Consider the following 19655-nt stretch of genomic DNA (forward strand, 5'->3'; position numbering starts at 1 on the left):
TCTTGGCCTTGGTCACTCTCTGTGGACAGTGGGCGCGACGGGCAGCGTCTGTGCCTTCAGCTCTGGGCTGGAAAAGGGCTTTGCTGAAGGGCAGGGGCCTGTCGAGACCCCTTGTCTGACATCGCCCCTCTCTAGGAACACCCAGCACATGTCCTGGGTCCTGCCCTGTGCAGTGAGCCAGGCTGTGCCCCACCCCAGGGTGGTGGGCTGGGGGGCTAAGGCGCTTTGGGCCTCGGGTGGGAGGCTGGGACGGGGCGGCCCCTCCAGGCTGGTACAGCCGGGCCCCCGTGACCGCCCTGCTAATCCCCTAGAAGGAGGCTACGGCCGCCCGGATCGGCGGGCACAGGGCCTTGCAGAGAGGGGACCCTCCAGGCAGGATGCACTGGGTCCCGGCAGGTAACAGCGTCGCCTTGGCAGGTATATTCCTCTCATCCTGATCGGGTGGGGCCTTGGGTTCCCAGAACCTAGTCAGGGACAGGGCCAAGACAGCATCAGCAGATCCCGATAGAACCTTAGAGGCTCTGGGGCCAACTCGGCCCCTGCCGCTGAGAGCTGTGTGACCCTGTGCTGAGCTCTCACCCTCTCTGGGCCCCCTTTCCTCACCTGCCAGACAGGAGGGGGTGGCAGGGAAGGTCTTGATGATACTTTCAGATCTGCTGAGCCTTGTCTCCCAGCCCTGGGAAGGAGGGATGTTTTTGAGCATACAAGGTGGAGGATGCCGAAGTCTGGTTCCAGGGGCACATTCCCCCCCGCCCCCTGCCGTCTGCTACCTGCCCGGCCCCAAAAAACAGGTGCTGTGGAGGAAACCTTACAGACTGAGGGGAACTGGGCTTCCAGGAGGTGCTGAAAAGACCTTTGAAAGGCTGGGGGACCTCCGCTCAGCCTCTAGAGCCCCACAAGGGCTGGAGGTGGGAGGCTGGGTCTCCACTCCTTCAGGGCCCGATGGGCGGCTTGGGCCGGTGACTTCCCTTCTTTGGTCTCATGTCCTCTCCTGGAGTAGGCAGGTGGATTGGACCAGAGCAGGGGCTTCCGATAAGGTTCTTTTTTTTTTTTTTTTTAAGTTTTTATTTATTTATTTTTGAGAGAGAGAGAGAGAGAGACAGAGACAGAGACAGCGAGTGGGGGAGGGGCAGAGAGAGAGGGACAGAGAGAATCCCAAGGAGGCTCCGCGCGGTCAGCGCAGAGCCCGATGTGGGGCTCAAACTCACAAACCGTGAGATCATGACCTGAGCCGAAACCAAGAGTCCGACGCTTAGCCAACTGAGCCACCCAGGTGCCCCCCAACGAGGTTCTTTTTAGCCACCAAACAGAGACAAACTCGTGGACTCCCGATGCACAGGGGGTGGGGGCGGCTGGGCTCCCCAGAGCCCCCCAGAGCACCAGGGTCCTGATCTGAAAGCCTCTTGAGGGAGGGGCTGGCACGGGTCCCCTTTCCCTGGGGCCAAGACTGCAGCTCCGAGAGGAGGGAGTTAGCCAGCATTAAGCAGAGCTGATACCAAGGACCACCCCCTCCACTCTCTCCTCTGCCCCCAGGGCCTTGGGGGAGGAAGGGTGGCCTTCCTGTGGGGACCAGCATCTCCGCCTCCAGAGGGCAGGAGGAGGCCACGGGGGAGGGCCACCTGACGACTTTTGGGCAAGGACGCCCACCCTCAACAGGAGTCTGGGGCAGAGGTGGGATGTGTCATCGTGTGGCGCTGTGCCCCATATCAGCCTGTCTGTCTGTCTGTCTGTCTCTGTAGTGCACCAGGGAGGAGGTGGATGGGGGAGGCAGCCGGACCCCTGATTGTCAAGAATATGAGATGGGGTGCCTTCTGAGTCCCCCTGGAGCCCTCTGAAGGAGTCCCGCCCCAGCCCTACCTCCCCAGCCCCTGAGTCCAACCAGAGGGGAAATAAATAGTGGGGGGTCTGACTCATCCCCGTGTCCCCAACACCCAGTGCGGGGCCACATGGGCTGGGCAAGGGAGAGGGCAGGAAATGTTCTCAGGGTCATTGGAGGCCACGATGGCTATGTGAACAAAGGCGGGTGGGGGGTACACCCCAGGACGCCAGCTCTCTGGGAGGGCCTGGGGTCAGTGCGGGGGCGGGGGGGGGGGAGAGAAGCAGGCCTTTCCCAACCTGCTTGCCTCAGGGCCTCTCCTGAGTCTGGGGACTTGGCAGAATGTCCCTTGGGGTCTCAGGCAGGGCCAAACAGAGTATCTGGGGGAAAGACAGGTGTCTCTGGACAGAACAGCCTCCTCCTAGGGACCTGGCCCCCACTCCCTGACTCCCAAGGGCTCGCAGGACTAGGGGGTTCTGGCAGCTGAGGCTGCTGGGTAACAGCCCGGCAGGACTCTGATTGGCTGCTGCCCTTGGACTTTGCCCTCTGATAAGAACGGGGAGCAGAAATCATTAACTGGATCATTAACCGGGGGTGGCCCTGCCCTACCCAGGCTGCCTGCCCTTTCTTCCACCTTCTTCCTCATCACGGCCCCCTCTTTTGGGCCTCAGTTTCCCTCACAGCCTGGGTGTGTGTGGGGGGGACCTCACCTCCCCTATGAAAGTCTTCAGCCCCCGCTGCCCCTGGGTGTGGGTAGCCCCAGGGTTAGGGGCAGGTGTTGGGTGGTGTGATGGCCTGATGCACTCACTGGAGGGGGGCGCCGCCAGGGTCTGTCGCTGGCTCCGCTGCCTGCCCACCGCCCTTCTCCTGGGCTTGTCACCGCACTTCTTTGTGCCTCCACTTTCTCATCCTTAAAATGGGAATGCACTTGGGGTCACAGTACCCACTGCTCAGGGTTTCTGTGGGGACCGCGGCAGCCTGGGTTGCGATTATTGTCCCAAGGGGCTTGCCCAGCCGAGTTCGACAGGCTCACTGTAGGTATTCTGCTCCCCACTTTGAGGATTTGTCGATTCACGCGCGGGCGTAGGTCGGCGCCCCACCTTGGGCCGGGGCCGGGGCCTGTGGCTGGCGCTGTGTGCTTTGGGGAAAGCCCCTCACCCGTTCTGGGCCGCTTCTTCCAGCCTCGTTGAATGCACTCTGCACGTGGGGACCCAGCTTCGCGCAGGTCTGGCGCTCCTTCCAGCCTCCAGCTGGGGCCCCACCCTGCATCTCGGAGATGGGGAACTTGGGCCTTGGGCTGGCGGGGAGGGGTGTGGGGGGATGGGGAAGGGGCTGACTGTCCTTTGTCTTTGCCTGCAGCACCCAGGCCGGAGGTTTTTGCATAAGCTGCTTCCCCGGGAGTCCTGGGGCTCTGTGGGAGTGGAGTGGTGCCCTCTTATTTCTGAGACGGAGGTGCCGCGGCAGGAGAGGAAGGAGACGGGTCAGGCTCGCTCGGGGTGGCCGCAGCAGGGCAGAAGCGGGATCCTGGGTCAGGAGGCTGTCCTCCAGAGCTGAGGTTCCTGACCCACTGCCAGTGGCTGGGCGAGGTGACTTCCATTCAGCCGCTTGACCTCTAGGGCCCTCAGGGTCCTCACGCATCCGGTCGAGGCTGTGTGACGCAAGCAGTGAGACCCCACGGCCAAGGCCTGGGGGGGGAGGGGAGGGAAGGGCACGACGCCGGCTGGGATGGGGGCAGTAGGGTCCAGAGCCTCCCCTGGCCTGGCATATGGCTGCTCCAGCGCGTCCTGTCCTCCGCCTGCCTCCAGCCTGCATCAGCGGGAAAGCCCTGTCTCTGTCGGACCTAGGGCCCTCCAGCCCTCACGCTGTACGGCCACAGCCTCTGTCCCTCCATGGAGTTTGGGGACCCTTGCTCCCTTGGGGCCTTCTCTCACTGCCCTCTTCGCCATCTCAGTCCCTGAGCCGTCTTCCCCACTCTGTGGTTCTCCCCCGCGCGGTCTGTGGCCTGGGGGAGGGGAGGGGGCAGCTGGGAGTCTGTGACACTGAGTTGGCTCTTTTGGATCTGGCTCTAGCTAGACCTGATCGGGAGGGGGGTTGGCCTGGGCCTGCCATTGGGTCAGTGAGCGCTTGTGTGCACCCGTGTTCAAGTCTGGGAAATGTGCTAGTATGTGAACATGCACAGGCATGCTCATGCCTCAGGGCCTTTGCACTGGCTCCCTATGGCCCAGAATGCTCTTCTCAGATGTCCACGTGGCTCACCACCTTCCTAGCTCTTTTCAGCGAGGCCGTCCCTGACTGTCCTATTTAAAATTGCAGCGCATCCCTGCCCTCCTGCCATCCCAACCCCCTCCCTCTGCTTTATTTTCTCCATAGCATTTGTCACCTTCTAAATGCTATGGGTTTTTACCCATCCAGTCATCTGACTCTGCCTCCAGAATGTCAGCTCCTTGTGGGCAGGAGGTTTTGTTTTGTTCATTATCATACCAGAGCCAAGCACTGTGCCTGACACATGATATATGCTCATTGATCGTTTGAATGGATGAATGAATGAGCACATGTGGAGCCTGCCGGCGTGTGCACGTGTGTGTCAGCATGAAAAGGGTAAGCCCCCGTGTGTGTGTGTGTGTGTGTGCGTGCGTGCGTGTGTGTCTGTACGTGATCATGTGTGCACCACTGGGCCCTTGGGCACACACCTGTGTGTGGGACGTGCTGGTGTGTGAATACAGATGGACGTGGGTCACTGGCCTTCCCCCCAAGCTGCAGGGTCTCCACTCTGCTTCTGTGGGGAGGGCCCTCCCCAGCCTGCCTGCCCTGGTCCCTGTGGGAGAGGGATGGGGCCATCGGGTGGGAGTTAACTTGGCCCTGTAGACTCAGGGCTGGGGGTCCCCAGAGCAAACTGAAGATCCCTGGGGACCACTGTGGGTTCCCATACATAGAACAGGTTGCAGCTTCTGGGCTCAGTTCTGTTGGACCTGGCTTGGGAGCATCTTGGGACTGTGAGCCTTGTGTCGACCTGAGGACAGGGTGGTAGCCCGTGGCCCGTGGCGACCAAGGGAGAACATAGCTATAGCCCAAGGGTAGCTAAAGATTCCAGGTCCCCTGGAGGAGATGAGGTTCTTCTGCACTTTTTGGCAAGAAATTGAGAGGGAGTAAAGGCAACGGTGGCTCAGATCGAAGGACCTGATGGCAGTGGCTTAAGAGCCATATCCTTATCATTCAGCCCCAAGCTAACCGGGGACTTGATGCAACATGCAAAGGGTGGCTTGCAAAATCAAGCATCTGACCTGAAGACGGTGTGTGTGAGAAGGCTCTGGTCATAAGTTGAAGCCTGAAGCGGGGACGGCTAGCGGTGATTGTATTAATCGCTGATCATATTAATAAAGGTAGAAAGTTCAAACCAAAGGAGGTGAGAGCCTACTGTGCCCGGTCCCAGAGTGAACTAGTTTGGAGCATGTTGAGTAACTTAGTCAATATTGGGATATAAAGTGACAGTACTGGGGGCCCTCTGTGATTGAGGAGGGGCTGCTGGGGCAGACAGGCAGTCACAGAAGGCTAACCCGCCGGGGTGGAGGTGGGGGGCTAGAGCCAAAGTCTGCAGGCTGGACTTGGCTCTGTATGCACCGGAATATCAGCGGACGGGTCATGGTTCAGAGGGACTCAGGAGGAAGTTGGGGGCCCCCCCAGAGGCTCTCTGGAGCAGATACGCAGTTAGGAGGGGAGGCATGGGGGGAGAGGGGTACAGCCTGGGCAGGAGAGGAGAGGGGAGCCCCGAGAGAGATGGAAACAACAATGAATGATATTTGAGGAATGGCCTCCGGGAGGGAAGAGCTTTCCTACCATCTCGTCAAAGACTCCTGACTATTCCGTGATGCGGGGGTCCCTGCTTCACTTGAGAGAGAAGGGAGCTGAGACTCAGGGAGGTCAGCTCACTTGCCAAGGGTCCCAGACAATGAAGGGGGACCCACATGAGCAGCTGGGCCTCCTTGACCTTAGGAGTCCCTTGGGGCATCATGGGGGTGCTAGGGTGAGCAGTCCCCTGACCCCTTGCCATCCTGGCTGCCAGGCATCTGCCTGGAGCCAGGGTGCCCTCAGATTCAGAGGCCTGGGATCGCTCCTCAGGAGCATGGGGGGGACAGGCTTGGGCCTTGGCCCCTGTCAGCCCCAGGTTCTGATCAGCTAGGCCTGGCCAGCATCCTTAGGCCCTGGCCTCCCCTGCCCGCAGCCACGTGGCCGACGGGATTTCCGCCATGTTTGGGACATGAATTGACAAGTGCCCCATTGACGGCTGGGGGGGAGGTGTGGGCAGGGCACAAGCCTCCCACTGTGCCGGGTCCCCACCCTCCCCCGTTCCCTGGGACAATGGCCGAGACTCAGCCAGCGGCCACAGCTGGTGGGGGGGTGGTCATGAGCGGGAGGAGGGGGGAAAGGGAGGGGTCCAGGGTGGGAGACCACCTGGGCTCCCCACACCCTCATCCTGCACCTGGCCTGTATCCCCTCGGTTCTTCTGCCCAGCTGGGTGGCCTGAAAGCGAGGAGGAGAGAGGAGGGGAGGGTCTTTTCCCCATGGTCCCTATTCCCAGCCTCCTGGGACAGGGCAGTGTCTGGCTCCTGTTAAAAGCAGGTAATAAAGGGCCTAATTAATGAGAAGCAGCTGGGGCGCATAGCTCAGCAGGGCAGGGGCGGTACCTGGAGCCACCCCCCCCCCCACTCCCGCCACCGCCACCATCTAGCTCTGGACCCTGAGCATAGCGCGGCCGGGTAGAGGTCCCCAGCGGTCGGCAGGCCTGGTTCTAGTTCTCGCTTGCCACTTTGCTCACCCATTCTGTGGACATTTATTGCATGCCTACTATATGCTTAGATGCTTATATCCCAGAGAGGCAGAGTAGGGCCGGTCTCATAGCCCAGGTCCCACGCCTGTAGGCCAAGGGCAAGGCACTTCTCCTTCCTGAGCCTGCTTCCTCATCCGTAAGATGAAGAACAAGGAAACCACCTCTCCTGTAGGGTTGTTTTGGGACTTAGACGCGAACCGTATAAAGTGTGGGCACCCGGTGAGTAAGCTGTGGGCAGCGGGTGGGCAGTGGACGGACCTCTGCCCACCTGTGAGGTCTGCACTAGGCAGCAGAGTAAGGAGCCCAGGAGAAAGGAGGCCGCCACTCAAGAGAGAGGGAATCAGAGGTGACCTCCTGGAGGAACTTACATTTAAGCCCAAACCTCAAGCGCGCTTAGGAATGGACTTTCCTCCGGCAGAGGAAACAGTATGTGCAAATGCCCCAGGCCGGAGAGAGGCAGAGGGTTTCAGGGTTAGGAGATGAGGCTGTAGGCGGCAGGCAGAGTGGGGGGCGGGGGCTGCCTTGGATCTCAAGGAGGGCTCTGGTTTTCCCGAGCAGTGGGGAAGTTGTGGGAGGGTTTGATGCTGGTTTGGGACCCGGTGGTGCCACTTTCGGATGGTGGGGTCCTGGGCAGCCTCTCCATCCCCCAGGGAGGACTTAGGATCCGCAGGAGGGGGACTCCCTTAGTTTCCTGCCTGGCAGGTATCTGTTGTTGGCTCCAGAGTGTTCCAGGGCCCTTCTGGGAACAGGGCGGGGACCCCCAAGGATATTCTGATGTCTTTCTCCTGGGTTCCTGGGGGCCTCAGGAGTCTCTGGGCTCTGGCAAGCCCCCACCCCCACCCTGCCCCAGTGGCTCCCTCCTCCCTCCTCTGTCCTCCCGGTCCTCCCGGCCCCTGGCACGGGAGGGTCTCTCCTCCCCTCAACCACATCTGGTTCTCGTTAGGGTCTCCCAGGATGCCTCTGCCTGAGGCCCCCCCCACCCCAAGGGAGGTGGGCAGGAGGATTAGGGGTGATTAGGAGTTCTCCTGGCCAGAGGAGGGGGAGGAGGGCGCCTGGCCTATTATAAAGAGCAACACCATGACTCCATCACCCCATCATTCACTGCAGATTCCAAGTTCAGTCTCAAAATCCTGCAGCTTCAGCAGCCAGGGCCGGGGTCATGCTTCAGTGCCCCCTCCCTCCCCGTCCCTTGAGGAACCCCCCAGTCCATCAGGTGGGGCAGCCCAGGGTGGCCAGGAAGTCTCAGTGACCACCAACCACACCGTCCCCCCCCCTCCCCCCCCCCCCCCCCCCCGTGGAATCAGGCCCCTGTGCCTGGGTTTGAATCCTCCCTGCTCCCTGCCTTGGGCAAGACACTTGACCTCCCTGAAAAAGGAAATGATGCCAGTAATGCTAAGTCTGCAGGGACGATTGGTAGATAAACCCGACAGTGCTGGGACCCGGTAGGCGTTCAGTCCGCACGAGCCGCTGTCATTACCACTGTCCTTTGCCATCATCACCGTTCCAGGTCGGGAGGGTTAAGAGTAACGCTGCACACAGAGAAGCCGTGGGATGGCTCTCATATAATAAACTCCTGTGATTATTAATGTCCTTCGTTCCACAAGTGCCTGGCATACAGCAGGCATTCAATAAACGGGATCTTCAGTTAACAGGGAAGGATGGGGTGGGGGCTGGCGCGTGGGCGGGCATTCTAGAACCTTGATGTGCAGACTGGTCATTCCCAGGTTGAGAAGCTTCGCGTACCCTGGCCGCACAGGGCCCTGGATGGCCATTGGCAGTGCTTGCTGGGTGTCCCTGGTTCCCAGCTGGGTGAGCCAGGGGTGGGGGCCAGCAGGAGGGCCTGTCCCAGGCAGCGCGTGACTCCTAGGAGGGCTTAGCCACTCATTAATCACCTAAGCGGGGCTCAGCATTCTTGAAATACCGGCTGGGGCCAGGGAGGGGCCTGGGCCAGGGGCTCCCGGGGACCCCAGGGCTCTGGGGACTGGGAAGTGAGGACAGCCACTCGGTTTGCTGAGCACCCATTATATGCCAGGCACCTTACAGACCTTAACTTGTTCCATATTTGACCCTGTGGAAGGTTAGCTTTTCATGGCCCCATTTTACTAATGAGGAGACTGAGGCTCAGAGAGGGTATGTGACCTGCTCAAGGTCACACAGTGGGAAGGAGGAAGGCCGGGAATTGTTCGTGGATCTGCCTGAACTGTCCCCAGGGCTCACCAGGGAGACAGCATGAGGTGCAGACCCCAGGCTCATGGCTCCAGGGGCCTGTGGGAGGGGCATCTCCTGCCTCAGTGGGGCTGGCCAGCCCAGGTCAGCAGTGTGGGTGGGGCCGTCCTCCATTATCGGGGTTGACGCATCTCCTACGTCAGCCCCCTTATCACCCCGCCCTCCTGCTCCCCCCCAGCAAGGTGACCCTGGGAGGGGAAAGGCCAGCGCCTCCCCCTCTCCTCTCTTACTTATGCTCAAGAGCACTGGGCGCCTTTTCTGTGAGTCCCTCCCCTCTGTGGGGCTGGGGCCAGCAGGGAGGGCCCAGGAGGGAGGGTGGTGTAGGAACAGAGCTCTGGCCGCCATCATTCCCTGCTGTGAGCCCAGGCAAGCCCTGCCTCTCTGGGCCCTCTGGAACAGCAGGGCAGGGCTAGGCCCCCCCGGCCCCTGTTTATGGGGGTGATGAGCTCTACAAGAGGCTGGGCTGGGCACTTCAGATTCCAGTCCCCACTCCCTGTCTATCTGCAGCTGGGGCTTGATACAGAGGCTCCCCTGGCCCCATGGACCCCCCTGCCCATGTGTGGTCCAGCCCAGCCATGCCCACCAGCTGGGCCATCTGGAGGGGGGCAGGACAGGACAGAATCATCGAGTCTGGGTCCAGTCATCAAGGGTGGTGGGCATCCGCTGGCACTCAGTTCAGGAAAGTACCTTGCTTCCTCCTCATAGCACCCCCTAACACCTTAGGACGGTTACCCCATTTTACAGACAAGAGGAGGGACTTGCTCATGTCACAGGAAGTGGCTGGTCTGTCCCGGTCTGTGCTCTGGGCCCCTCCCCTCCTCGGACATGCCAGGCAGCCTGGTGGGTGAGGGGAGGTGTCACCACTGCGATGCCTCCTGGAGGGACGTCAGGCGGTGGACATTGAAGGACTCTCCCCCCTCCACCCGCCACCCCCGAAATCAGATACACAGATGGGGAGGAGCCTGGGGGCATATGGGGTCCAGCCTGCAGAGAGCTGGAGGGGAGGACCCAGCCGGACCCCTCCCTTGGCTCACATCTGCCCCTCCCCTGCAGGCCACGACATCAATGGTGCCCTGGAGCCCTCCAACATCGACACCAGCATCCTGGAGGAGTACATCAGCAAGGAGGATGCCTCTGACCTGTGAGTGGCCCTGAGACGGCCTTGGCCCCACCCCCGCCCTCCGGCCTCCACCTTTCACCTGGAAGGTGTCTGAAGCCTGCTCCCCCTCTTTTCCCATCCACTGACTCGGCCGCCTTGCAGGGGGGGAGGCCTGGGGAGGGGCTGGAGGCCGGGCTGGCGCTGAGCTTCTTCCCTTTTCTACAGCTGCTTCCCTGACATCTCTGCTCCAGCCAGTGCGGCCTCCTACCCCCACGGGCAGCCGGCCATCCCGGGCTCCAGCGGGGGCCACCACCTGAGCCCCTCTGGGGGCGGACCCTCCCCGGGGCGCCACGGCCCCCTCCCCGCCCCGAGCTACAGCGCCCCGCTCAACTGCAACAACAACAATGCCATGGGCACTGCTCCCAAGCCCTTTCTGGGGGGCTCTGGGCCCCCCATCAAGGCAGAGCCCAAGGCTCCCTATGCCCCAGGGTGAGTGAGGGGCCAGGCTCACGGGGGTGGGGGGCGGGGGCAGTGGCTGCGGGCCTGGGAGGTGCTGGCCCAGGCCTGCCCTGTGGGTGGGTAGGCGAGGTGGCTGAGGAGGGACTCACGGCTTTGTTCTCAGGCGCTGGGCAGCCACAGAGGACCCTGAGCAGGGGAGTGATGAGGGCTAGAAAATTCTCTGACAGCTGCATCAAGAGGGGAGGGAGGGCGTGAGCCTGGAGGCACCGCTGTTTACCTCCACTGATACACGCAAGCACACACATGTACACACGCAGGGCACACAAAGTCCCCTCACTGGGCCAGGCCCATCCACTCATGCACTTAGCTACTGCGGCCACAGGGGGTCGGCCGATGGCACAGATATGGTACCTGAAGCTCCCCCGACCCAAGCCAGCCTCCCAGGCCCGTTCTCTCCTCTCTCCGAGGAGTCCACGCCAGCAGCCTGACCCAGGGGCTCAGCCTGGGCCTGGCTGTCACCTGGCTGTGTGCACGTGGCCGCCAGCCCACAGACACACTCTCGTGAGGACAGACAGGAACGTGGGTCTCCTGGGTTCTGCAGAGGGGCTCGAAGAAAGTTCTGGGTTCCCCAGCCTGGCGCAGGAGCAGGGGACCCTGTCTTTGGGTAGGAGAAGTGTAGAGTGCCGGGGGCGGGACACCATTCACACAGCCTGGCTCTTCCTTCAGCCCCACCGTTTCCAGCCTCTGGCTGGGTGACCCACAGCCTCGGTCAGGGCCTCAGTGTCTTTGCTGTAGAATGAGTTCAAAATGCTTTCCCCTCCGGGACTGTGGAAATACGGGGAGGAAGCACAGGGGACGTGCCCGGTGGGGGGGGGGGGGGACCTGAGCTCTCCTGGCTTGCTGAGGGAGGCAGTGGAGGCGAGCTGCCGTGTTTGGGGTTAGCTTTTGCCACAGCAGGGCAGACATCTGCCGCGAGCCTGTCCCAATGCCCAGACCCTGAAGGGCAAAGACTAGGAAAGGGAAGTAACGCGTAATAAGCACCTGCTGGGTGCCTGCCCCTGTGCCCTGTGGCTCTGTTTGTGGAAGCTTATCAACCCTCTCCAGGCACCAGCTCCTGGGGGACCCCCAAACCAGCTCGCCTGGCAGTAAAGATCTGTTGCCCCTCAGCTTGATGCGAATGGCACACCGGGGCCCTTCGTCCCGGGAGAGAAAGGGCTCGCCCAGAGTTGCACAGAGACCCTGTGGCCCGGGCTGCTCCAGGGAGGGACCCAGGGCTTCTCCCTGCCACTGCCCCTTCTGGGCCCTGTTCTAGGTGCCAGACAAGACAAACACGTCCCTCCTGTAGTAGATCCCTCGGCCTGATTGGAGAGAGGGTTGTTAATCAATAAATCACCAAATCGAGGACTCATGAGCACCACGAAGAGTTATGAGGAAAGAATACAAGGTCCCATGGACTTGGGGCGTTTCACTGTAGGGACCAGAGGGTGTGAGAGACCTTTACACATTAGAGAGACCGGGGGCCATGGTCAGGGGAGTACAGAGAACAGGCAGGAGATGGGGGTCGCAGGGCAGAGACCCCAGTCAGCCCTAGTGGCCTTGAGGGCTACCGAGAATTCAGCCCCTATGGCCTTTTGGGTCATCCTCGCCTAGCCTGAGGGGTTGGGTGGGTGGCTCGTTCAGGGGAGCCTGAGGACTCTAGAATCAGCCCAGGGCTGTGGCCATGAGGGCTCGCTGCCTCAAGGCAGCTGCCTGGGCCCAGCGGTGGGCAGTCTTTCCAGATGCGGGGACCAGGATGGCCAAAGAGCGGGATCCCTGCTTGGCCACAGCCTCCCCTCAGCGGGCGAGTGCAGGGCTCGCGCAGGACATGTTGGTCTCTCAGGCCTGAGTTTGTTCCTTTTGCCTGAGCCGCTGATAAAACAGAACCTGCAAGAGAAAAATAAACCCAGGCCTGGCGGAGCTGGCTCCCTGCCTGGCCCACACCTGCCCATGGTGACCCCCACCGAATCTCTCCGGGCTTAGCCCCCTGGAGCCCCTTAGAGTTTCTGGAAAGTGGGGCTTCAGCGGGTGTGGGAAGGAGGAGCCAGCCTGGCCTCTGCATCTGGGAGGAGTCCTTGAATGCCTGTGCCCTCACCGGGGACCTTGGCTCCCGGTCCCCAAGTGCCCAGTAGGTCTGAGAGGGGACGCCGGGTGGGAGGAGCCCGAGACCCGCTGCCTGAGTTCAGCCCCAGGCCCTGCCTGGCAAGGCAAGGTGGCTGGTGCAGAGAAATTCCCCTGAGGGCGGGAGCGAGGAGACCCCAGTGCCTCCAGCCTCTAGGGTCTCTGGGACCCTGCCCCACGGAAGTGCTGCCCGCCCAGCAGCCCCTTCCTCCTGCTCCTGCAGCACACTGCCGGACTCTCCCCCAGACTCGGGCTCCGAGGCCTACTCCCCCCAGCAGGTGAATGGTGAGTCCAGCGGGCACCGCCCTCCCCCTCTGGGGTTTGGGCAAGTGGTTGGGGCGGCCTTATCGGGGAGGGAGGGAGCGAGGGAGGGAGGGGGCCAGCGGCCGCCCAACAGGCCCAGATTATCGCTGGTCAAATACTCCCCGGCGCTGGCTATTGTTTCCCCACGGGCGGGTGGGGAGCCTGGCCCTGCCTCTGAGCAAGTGTCCCTGCCGGTGATGCCACCCGCCTGCCCGCCTGCGCCATCATGGACGCGCCCTTCGGCGGTAAGTGGACGGCTGGGGAAGGCTGTGGGTGCAGCCTGAGTACAGGCGTCGCCGGCCCGCAGGGCCCACCTCCCCCTGGGGGGGGTGCCAGGGGTGCAGCGGCCCCCAGGTGGCCAAGAACAGAAGGAGCGCGGGCAGCCTTCTCCCCACAGCCCAGAGAGGGGTCAAGAGTTCTGTTTATCTTACCAGAAACATTTCTGGAATGCCTCCTGGGGAACAAAGGGAGCTGGGGGGCTGGCCCCTGGGAGCCCGCTGGAGGGGCTTCCCGGTGGAGGAGGGCTGCCGCAGGACTGTGTTGGGGGTCCCGAGAGACTTCTCCCGGAGGCCCGGAGGAAGATGAGGCCCGAGAGGGGGCTGGGGGAGCACCTTGGGATGTGGGCCCTTCCCAGGGAGGGCAGCCCGGTCTGGGGGCAGGACCCCATTAGGACCGGGGGGGGGGGCGGGGGGGAAGCAGCCCGCCCCCTGGACAGGGTCTTGTCTCCCTGCCCAGGCCTCTAGTGGCCAGCCTCTAGGCTGCCCAGCCCTCCTCCCACGTGGGGCTGGTGGGAGGGCGGCCCCGGGGCTTGGTTCAGGAGAAGGTGGGAATCAGGAGACCCTGCCGGTGGGGGGAGAGCTGGTGCCCGGGAACCTGCGTGATGTAGGTAGGTCTCTGATGCACCCCCATCTCTCCTGCAGACCCCCATCTCCTGCGCACCATTACCCCTGAGTCCCTGTGCCACGTGGGAGTGCCCTCCCGCCTGGAGCACCCACCTCCACCTCCAGCCCACCTACCAGGCCCTCCGCCGCCCCCGCCACCCCCGCCTCACTACCCTGTCCTGCAGCGGGACCTGTACATGAAGGCCGAGCCCCCGATGCCCCCCTACGCTGCCATGGGGCAGGGGCTGGTGCCCACGGATCTCCACCACACACAGCAGTCCCAGATGCTACACCAGCTGCTGAATCAGCACGGAGCTGAGTAAGACTCGGGCAGGTGGGCTTGGGGGTCGGGGTTCAGGGCGGCAGAAGGCAGGACAGAGATGGAGGTACGGACAGGGACGAACCAGGAAGGCAGAAGGCTCTGACCCCAGGAGATGAGGGTCAGCACACGTATGCATATGTGCCCAGAAACCTGCTGGAGATTTATAGCCACGGCCAAGCGCTTACGACTACCTTATTTGGTGAGCATGGCCACCCCCATTGCCCAGAGAGGTAAACTGGGGCTCCCAGGGGAGGAAACGCTTGCCCAGGTCGTGAAACTAGGAAGGGGCAGAGCCAGGACTTGAACCTCAGGCTGTATCCTTTCCCAGACACCAGGGACTTTCTAACCCGATCGTGGAGTCCTGGGCCTCCTGCGGAAGTGTGAGCCATAGACCCAAGCACCCCATTCTGACTCCAACCAGCAGAATTATCTTTTTGTCTATTTATCTTACACACTGAGATGTCGTGAAAGGTTTCGTTCAAGCCGAGATTCCGCAGCCTTGTCCCCAAGAAACTCTCCTTCCCACCCTTCGTGGCCCATGCCTTCTGTGGCTTGTTTCTGACCATGGAGGCTGCTCTCTGTGGAGCCCCCAACTATAAAGAGTGGCACTGAGAGTGACACCACAGGGAAGGGACCGACTTGTTCATTCCACAAACGATTCTGAGGATGCTGTGCACGAGGCCTATCGCCGGGCATGATGAGGACACACCGACAAGTCAGGTGTGGCCTCTGCCCTCCTTGAATTCCGTAATCTCAGGAGAAGGGAGGAGTGACAGAAATAGAGAATGACAACACAGAGTGATGGGGGGCGGCAGTGAGAAGGTAAAGCCCAGGGGCTTCCTGGAGGAGGTGTCCTCTGGATTAGGTAAATCCTGCTGAAACAGGTTGAAGACGGGAAGAAGGCTATTGCCTAGTGGGAGGGGGCTCAGGAAGAGCCAGCCCCCCAAGACCTGCACCCGTGTCGCCCCCAGGCTCCCCACACACCCCTCCAAGAAGAGGAAGCACTCCGAATCACCTCCCAACACCCTTAATGCCCAGATGCTGAATGGAATGATCAAACAGGAGCCCGGGACCGCGACGACCCTGCCCCCGCACCCAGCTCGAGCCCCTTCCCCACCCTGGCCTCCCCAGGGCCCACTCTCCCCCGGCCCCGGCTCCTTGCCCCTCAGCATCGCCCGGGTCCAGACGCCACCTTGGCACCCACCGGGTGCACCCTCACCAGGTACGTGCCTGGCCTGCTGGACCTCACAGGGAGCCAACCCCTGAAGCTGGGGAGTGGGGCGCAGGGCCCACATGGGCGCTCCCTCCCTCCAGGTCTCCTGCAGGACAATGATAGCCTTAGTGGCTCCTACCTGGATCCCAACTACCAATCCATCAAGTGGCAACCGCATCAGCAGAACAAGTGGGCAACGCTGTACGACGCAAACTACAAGGAGCTGTAAGTGACCTGTGCCCCGACCCCACCCCTCCTGGTCACCGATTCCGGGGACCCTGCCCCCCGCCCCCAGCCCTGGCATCACGGTCCTAGAGCGGGGCTTGGGAGCACACTGGGTACCAGGTGGTCCCGGTTTACAGTGGAAAAGCAGGCTCAGGGCAGAGCCGGGACTGGAACTCGGGGTTCTGGACTTCTGGGCCAGCCCAAGGCCTCCTTCAGAAGGTGGTGTCCACCAGGGAGGGGCCGGTGGGAGCCAAGGCAGGGAGACGTGGGTGGATGGGTGTTCTCTGGCTCCTCCTCTCGTCCGCCTCCTCCACGCCTGCATTCCAGGAAGGTAGCAGGAAGCTGTGTTGGCCGGGCCCTTCCAGCAGCCCCCTCCCTGGCGGGGGGGTGGGGGATGAGGGGGTGGGGGAGGACGGGCTGTCCGGGCGTTCCTAGCTTTCCCTCAGCACCCACCCATGTGGATTCAACTTCCTGGGACCAGGCCAGGAGCACTCTGGGTCCACCCCCCTCACTCTTGTCGAAGTTCCGTGGAGGTGAGAGCGTCGCTCACCAACTCCCCGCGACATTGCCAGGCCTGGGCAGGGTGGAACAGACCAGTCTCCCCGAGTCGGGTACCCCAGGCCATGTGGGATTCTTAGCCAGAAGCCCTCAGGGCTGGGGAGGGGGGGGGCGGCGGTCCAGCTGCTGTAGTGGCTGAAGTATCCCTTGAGGCCCTGCCAGGGCTGGGGGAGACGTCTTTAGGGATCCCGCCCTTATGGCCTGGTGAGGACCCCCCACTCTTACCACCATGCTTTCTGGGCCAGCCCTGCCACTCCAGGCCTTAAGGCCAGGAAGCTGGCAGCTGAGGCCCCCAGAGTGGCCCGTGTACTTCCGGGGTATTCTCCTGGGGCAGGCAGGTGGGTGGAGCCCCAGGCCTTCCGGTAGAAGTTAGCCAGACTCTTCCCCCAAGTTTGGAAGCATTCTCTTCTCCCATCCTCCTCCAGGCAGGCCCCAGGCACCGGGGGAGCTGGGGAGGGTACTGCTTGTGCCTGGGGACCTGGGTAAGGACGGGCCAACGGTTGCCCCCCTTTCCTGCCACCTAGAGGTCCCCCAAAGGATCCTTACTTGGAATACTTCCCCAACAACAGACGGGTAAACCGAGGCCGAGTTCCGGCCGCCCAGAGTGCCCCTCTCCCCACTTGGGCAGAGGGAAGAGTCAGAATGAGGACTTTGGGGGCTTGAGCAAGCCAGTGGGCAGGGGCCGGGCCAGCGCTCAGAGCCGGCGCCTGGTTCCACCGTTTCCATGGCAACCAGCTGTCAGGCCAGTGAGGCTCTGCAGACGCACCCTCTCTCACCCCATCTCCCGTGAGGGAGGGGGCTTCAGGCAGCATTCTGGGAAGGAGCCAAGCGTGATGAGGCGCCCCCTCCTCAGGAGTTCACGCCTGGGCGGTGGGCCCCAGGGGTCTTGCCCTGCCTCCCCCATCACCAGGGTGGGCTGGTCCCAGCCTTGTAGAGGAAAGAATATTGGCCGAGGCAGACCTGAGCTCAAAATCCTTCTGGGGACTCAGTTTCCATTTCTGAGAAGTGGGGGCAGCCGCCTGAGTGGTTTGAGGATCGGGGGTACCAGATAGGAAGCTGCTTTGGAATGCAGGCGTGTAGGAGGAACATTCCAGGTTTGGTTGGGGGGGGGGGCGGCGGCTCCAGTGAGTCCCTTCCTCTGCCCCCAGGCCCATGCTCACCTACCGCGTGGACGCTGACAAGGGCTTCAACTTTTCGGTGGGTGACGACGCCTTCGTGTGCCAGAAGAAGAACCACTTTCAGGTGACGGTATACATCGGCATGCTGGGGGAGCCCAAGTACGTCAAGACGCCCGAAGGCCTCAAGCCCCTTGACTGCTTCTACCTGAAACTGCACGGAGTGAAGGCAGGTTTGGGGGCTCCGCCAGGAGGGGAGGGGAGCAGAGGCGAGTCAGGAACGCTGGGGGGAGCTTGAGAGACCCCAAGGCAAAGTGAGTGTCCCTGTGCCCCGTCAGCCTCCTCAGGCTTCCTAATTCCTTCTCTACCCTGTGACCCCAGGTCTGCACCCCCAGCAGAGACCCTTCTCCTGACTCCTCTGTCGGCTGCCTTAGCTCCCCATCCCCAAATGGAGTCCCTGCCAACTCACCCCTCGCTCTAGGCTCACGCACCAGGCCTGGCTGTTCTCCTAGGGCATTGCCCGCCTTGGTCCCTTCTCTCATGTCTCCCCTCCGCCTCCCCCTGGACCAGACCACATGCCCCCTCCGCCCCCCACCGCTTCTCTGAACGTCCACAGCGGCTTCTACTCTGGCGCTCAGCTCATGCTCCCCCCGAGACACCTGGTGCCCTCCCAGCAAAGAGCCATGACTTCTAAGCTTAGCCCACAAAGGCCATTGGGATCCAGCCTTTCATTCCTGCCCTGCCGTTTGCTGTGCCCCAGACCATCTGGGCCTGTTCATAGCACCTGCTTTCCGGAAGTAGCTCCGTTTCTCTGGGATGCCCCGAGAATGCCCAGTCCATCCCTCCTCTCCTGGCAGGCCATTCCTTGGCCTCCCTGGTCACTCTGCTGGGGTCCCTGGTCCCTGGGGACACTTGCCCTGAGTCCCCTCCAGCACCCCCCAGGAGGGGTTGATTTGGAGCCCTTGAGCATCCTGGGGGAACAGCTGGGTGTGTTTCCTTCAGTGCTGGGAGTTGGGCCGGCTCCTTGGTCTGGCTCAGCCGGTGCTCACAGAAGGGTTAAGGGGACTGGATGTGAGTGTGGGAGAGGGTCTGGGGAGTGAGCGGGTTTGTGTGTGTGTGTGTGTGTGTGTGTGTGTGTGTGTGTTGATGGAGGCCCGCTTGGGATATGTACGAGGAGGTCAGGGCGTGCGCGGGTGTGGATGTGGGAGCTGTGAGTGTTTTTGTGGAATACATGTGTGGGTGGGTGTGTGCAGAGGTGGGGGAGTGATGGGACTATCTGTGCCCTCGTGGAAGAGAGGGCCGCCCCTCTTCCCAGGGAGGTCCAGCTGGGCCGGGTCTGGGCCGAGTGGGTAAAGGGAAGCAGAACCAGGCAGCAGAACCAGGGGGTCCCCTCGCCCTGATCTGCCTCGGGGGCCCTGCTTTCTCCCCCAGCTGGAGGCCCTGAACCAGTCCATCAACATTGAGCAGTCACAGTCCGACCGAAGCAAGCGGCCCTTTAACCCTGTCACGTGAGTGTCTGGCCCTGTGGGGGGAGGGGGGAGGACCTGGGAGGGCTGACCCCGGAGCTGGGCTGGGAGCTGAGGGGGCCCGGCTGGCACCCCCAGTGTCTGCCTCCTACACATTCTTGACTGGGTCCCCCTCCCTGCCCACTGAATACCAACCCCCCGCCTCTGCAGGGTCAATCTGCCTCCTGAGCAGGTCACGAAGGTGACTGTGGGGCGCTTGCACTTCAGCGAGACCACCGCCAACAACATGCGCAAGAAGGGCAAACCTAACCCTGACCAGAGGTGAGCGGGCTTGACCTCTGCCTTGGCAGGCCCTCCATTTCCGAGGAGGAAGGGCAGCAGGACGCCACCCCGTAGTCAGTGTCCCACAGACTGACCCATTTTACAGATGAGAGACCTGAGACTCGTACCTAAGGCTAACTGATTTAAGGACGAGACAGACCAGAAGCGCGGCTTCTGGGTGAAACAGCTCAAAGGTTTCCTAGTTGTGGGTCCTGGGGAATGTCTGCCCCCTGGTGGAGACTCAGGTTCCTCTTCTGTGGGATGAGCTGTGAATGCCCCCGCCCCTCCTCCGCCGCTAGGGGTGGTAGGAGCCTCAGCACTGAACATGAGACTTGGGAAGGGTGGCTGGGGCGCAGGGGCAGGTGGGGCAGGGCCCTGGGTGCCTCTAAACCCCTGTGCGCCCCAGGTACTTCATGCTGGTGGTGGCGCTCCAGGCCCATGCACAGAACCAGAACTACACGCTGGCTGCCCAGATCTCAGAGCGCATCATCGTGAGGGTGAGGGCCATCTCCAGCCAAGGGGTTGAGAGTCCTCCCCAGAGCTGGGAGAAACAGCACCCAGGAGGAATACGGGGTACTGGGGGCGGGGGGTGGTCAGGAGCTAGAATGCTGATCCCACTCGGTGCTAGTGGTGTGACTTTGGGCAAGTTCCCACCCTCTGAGCCACAAG

At 62.1% G+C, this 19655-nt stretch overlaps 1 protein-coding gene across 1 annotated transcript in view; it reads left to right on the forward strand.

The window, feature by feature from the left end:
* The first annotated feature begins 377 nt into the window (after positions 1 to 377).
* MYRF (myelin regulatory factor) overlaps positions 378 to 19655 on the forward strand; it is a 28347-nt gene continuing 9069 nt past the window's right edge. Inside the window, exons 1-11 of the mRNA XM_047072524.1 lie at positions 378 to 396; positions 9921 to 10008; positions 10192 to 10455; positions 12806 to 12867; positions 13806 to 14085; positions 15060 to 15310; positions 15403 to 15526; positions 17233 to 17428; positions 18631 to 18707; positions 18876 to 18986; positions 19393 to 19483. Of these exons, the coding sequence (XP_046928480.1) occupies positions 378 to 396; positions 9921 to 10008; positions 10192 to 10455; positions 12806 to 12867; positions 13806 to 14085; positions 15060 to 15310; positions 15403 to 15526; positions 17233 to 17428; positions 18631 to 18707; positions 18876 to 18986; positions 19393 to 19483 (1563 nt within the window). The remainder of the gene's footprint in view (positions 397 to 9920; positions 10009 to 10191; positions 10456 to 12805; positions 12868 to 13805; positions 14086 to 15059; positions 15311 to 15402; positions 15527 to 17232; positions 17429 to 18630; positions 18708 to 18875; positions 18987 to 19392; positions 19484 to 19655) is intronic.

Source organism: Lynx rufus, unplaced genomic scaffold, assembly GCF_022079265.1.
Source record: "Lynx rufus isolate CCGP_SWC_20201006 ecotype Redwood Valley unplaced genomic scaffold, mLynRuf1.p SCAF_9, whole genome shotgun sequence".
Classification (NCBI taxonomy): domain Eukaryota; kingdom Metazoa; phylum Chordata; class Mammalia; order Carnivora; family Felidae; genus Lynx; species Lynx rufus.